A 1,639-nucleotide genomic window follows, 5' to 3' on the forward strand; every position below is an offset into this window, starting at 1 on the left:
GTCAGAGTTCGGTACGTTTGGATGATGTGAACGCGGTCTTCCGAAATCGGGTGCGCACACACGAACCGTACCTGAGTCCGCTTAAAAAGGGTGGTCTGGGGTACGGTTCAAGTGAACTCCGGTACGGTTCGCTGCTGATGTGAACGCAATCGTACTAAATCACGGAAGTGAACCGCTATTAATGACTATTTATGACTATTTATGACGCGCTGCAAGCAGAGAGCTGTATATCTCATTTCTGTTCACCTTCAGAGTACTTTAGAGCATTTGCAGTACATTCGTAAGGCAGACGTAAGTGCCGTTATGTACTGAAGCTTTGGAAACAAAACCAACGGTTCAAAAACATAAATATAAAATTGAAGAGATCCTTGCTACGCATTTTGCCGTCTTCTACCTGCGCCATCGTTACTAAGCAACGGGGTAAACAGCTACTGGCTTGATGACGCAAAGACCAGGCTATATCACAATGTATAATGGGTAATTACGGAGAGCGCGCAAGATGGCGCCGTGAGCACAGGTGTTGAGTTATAGCGCCCATCAACAAAGTGAAATCTGAGCAATAAAACGGACATTTCTTTATCAATTTACGTTTTAACTGGATGCTTAGTGCTACTCGTGCACCATAGTCATGTCAGCTGATAAGAAAAGAAAGAATTCTGCGATGAAGAAGAAAGAAATGGCTGCTGACACGGAGACAACAGCTAACTCTGCTGCTGCCTGCAACGTTTTAATTGACAGTTGTCACGACTACTATGGGCCTGAAGAGAAGATGGAATTTTCGATGTTGTCAGTAGAAGATTTCCCCTCGCTTCCTTCTACTCCTCTGAAGCCTCCCTCCAAAAAAGGCCGTGGTGAGTCCGCTGACGACATTATCACGAAACTTTCTGAGCTAATCAACATGAGGTCTGATAAACTGGAGTCAATGGTTGCGGCGAATACTTCTCACATTGCTGGTTTGAAAGAAAAGCTTAACTCCGTATGTGAAGATGTGAATGAGGTGAAGACCAAAGTTTCCCAGGTCGAGTCTTCGCTTTTGAAGGAGAGTAATCGAATCGGCGTCTTGGAGTCACGCATCACTGAATTGGAACGGTACTCTAGACGCTGGAATTTGAAATTACACGGCGTGCCAGAAAACATTGATGAGAAAAATGTGAGGAAAGAAGTGATTCGCATCTGTCAGAAATTACTGCCAGAACACAGTGATCGTCTTCCGGATGTGATTGACACAGTGCCTCGCGTTGGTGGGAAGAAAGTGAATTCTGCCCGCGGTATAATATTTCAGTTCTCCTCGCGTACACTCAGAGCAGCGGTATGGGCGGCAGCCAAAAATTCCGCATTTCTACGGGAAAATGGTCTGCGTTTCAGAGAGGATCTCTGTAAGGCCGACAGAGAAAGCAGGTTGAAGTTGTGGCCACTAGTAGATGAGGCACGGAAAGCAGGAAAAATTGCCTATTTTGTAGCTGGTCGTGCCTTCGTGGAGAAAAAGGAGATTTTTCCATCAGGCTGATTGATCCGTTTTTTTTTTTTTCCTCCTGTTTATATATGTGTGTACACACACATATATGTGTGTTCTTGGCTTCTTTTTTGACCAGGACTATACACTCACTGGCCACTTTATTAGGTACACCTTGCTAGTACC

General features: G+C 44.9%; 1 protein-coding gene across 1 annotated transcript; it reads left to right on the forward strand.

The window, feature by feature from the left end:
- Positions 1-671: 671 nt before the first annotated feature.
- On the forward strand, positions 672-1,527 carry LOC107739374 (uncharacterized). The gene has a single exon (XM_016551473.1). The coding sequence runs from the start codon at positions 677-679 to the stop codon at positions 1,505-1,507; it is 831 nt and encodes a 276-aa protein (XP_016406959.1). The 5' UTR covers positions 672-676; the 3' UTR covers positions 1,508-1,527.
- Positions 1,528-1,639: the final 112 nt, after the last annotated feature.

Source organism: Sinocyclocheilus rhinocerous, unplaced genomic scaffold (genome assembly GCF_001515625.1).
Source record: "Sinocyclocheilus rhinocerous isolate Xijiao unplaced genomic scaffold, SAMN03320098_v1.1 scaffold13913, whole genome shotgun sequence".
NCBI classification, from domain to species: domain Eukaryota; kingdom Metazoa; phylum Chordata; class Actinopteri; order Cypriniformes; family Cyprinidae; genus Sinocyclocheilus; species Sinocyclocheilus rhinocerous.

Bases quoted from the DNA above. Each gene is read 5' to 3' on its own strand.
- LOC107739374 (XM_016551473.1), top strand. From the start codon at position 677: ATGGCTGCTGACACGGAGACAACAGCTAACTCTGCTGCTGCCTGCAAC.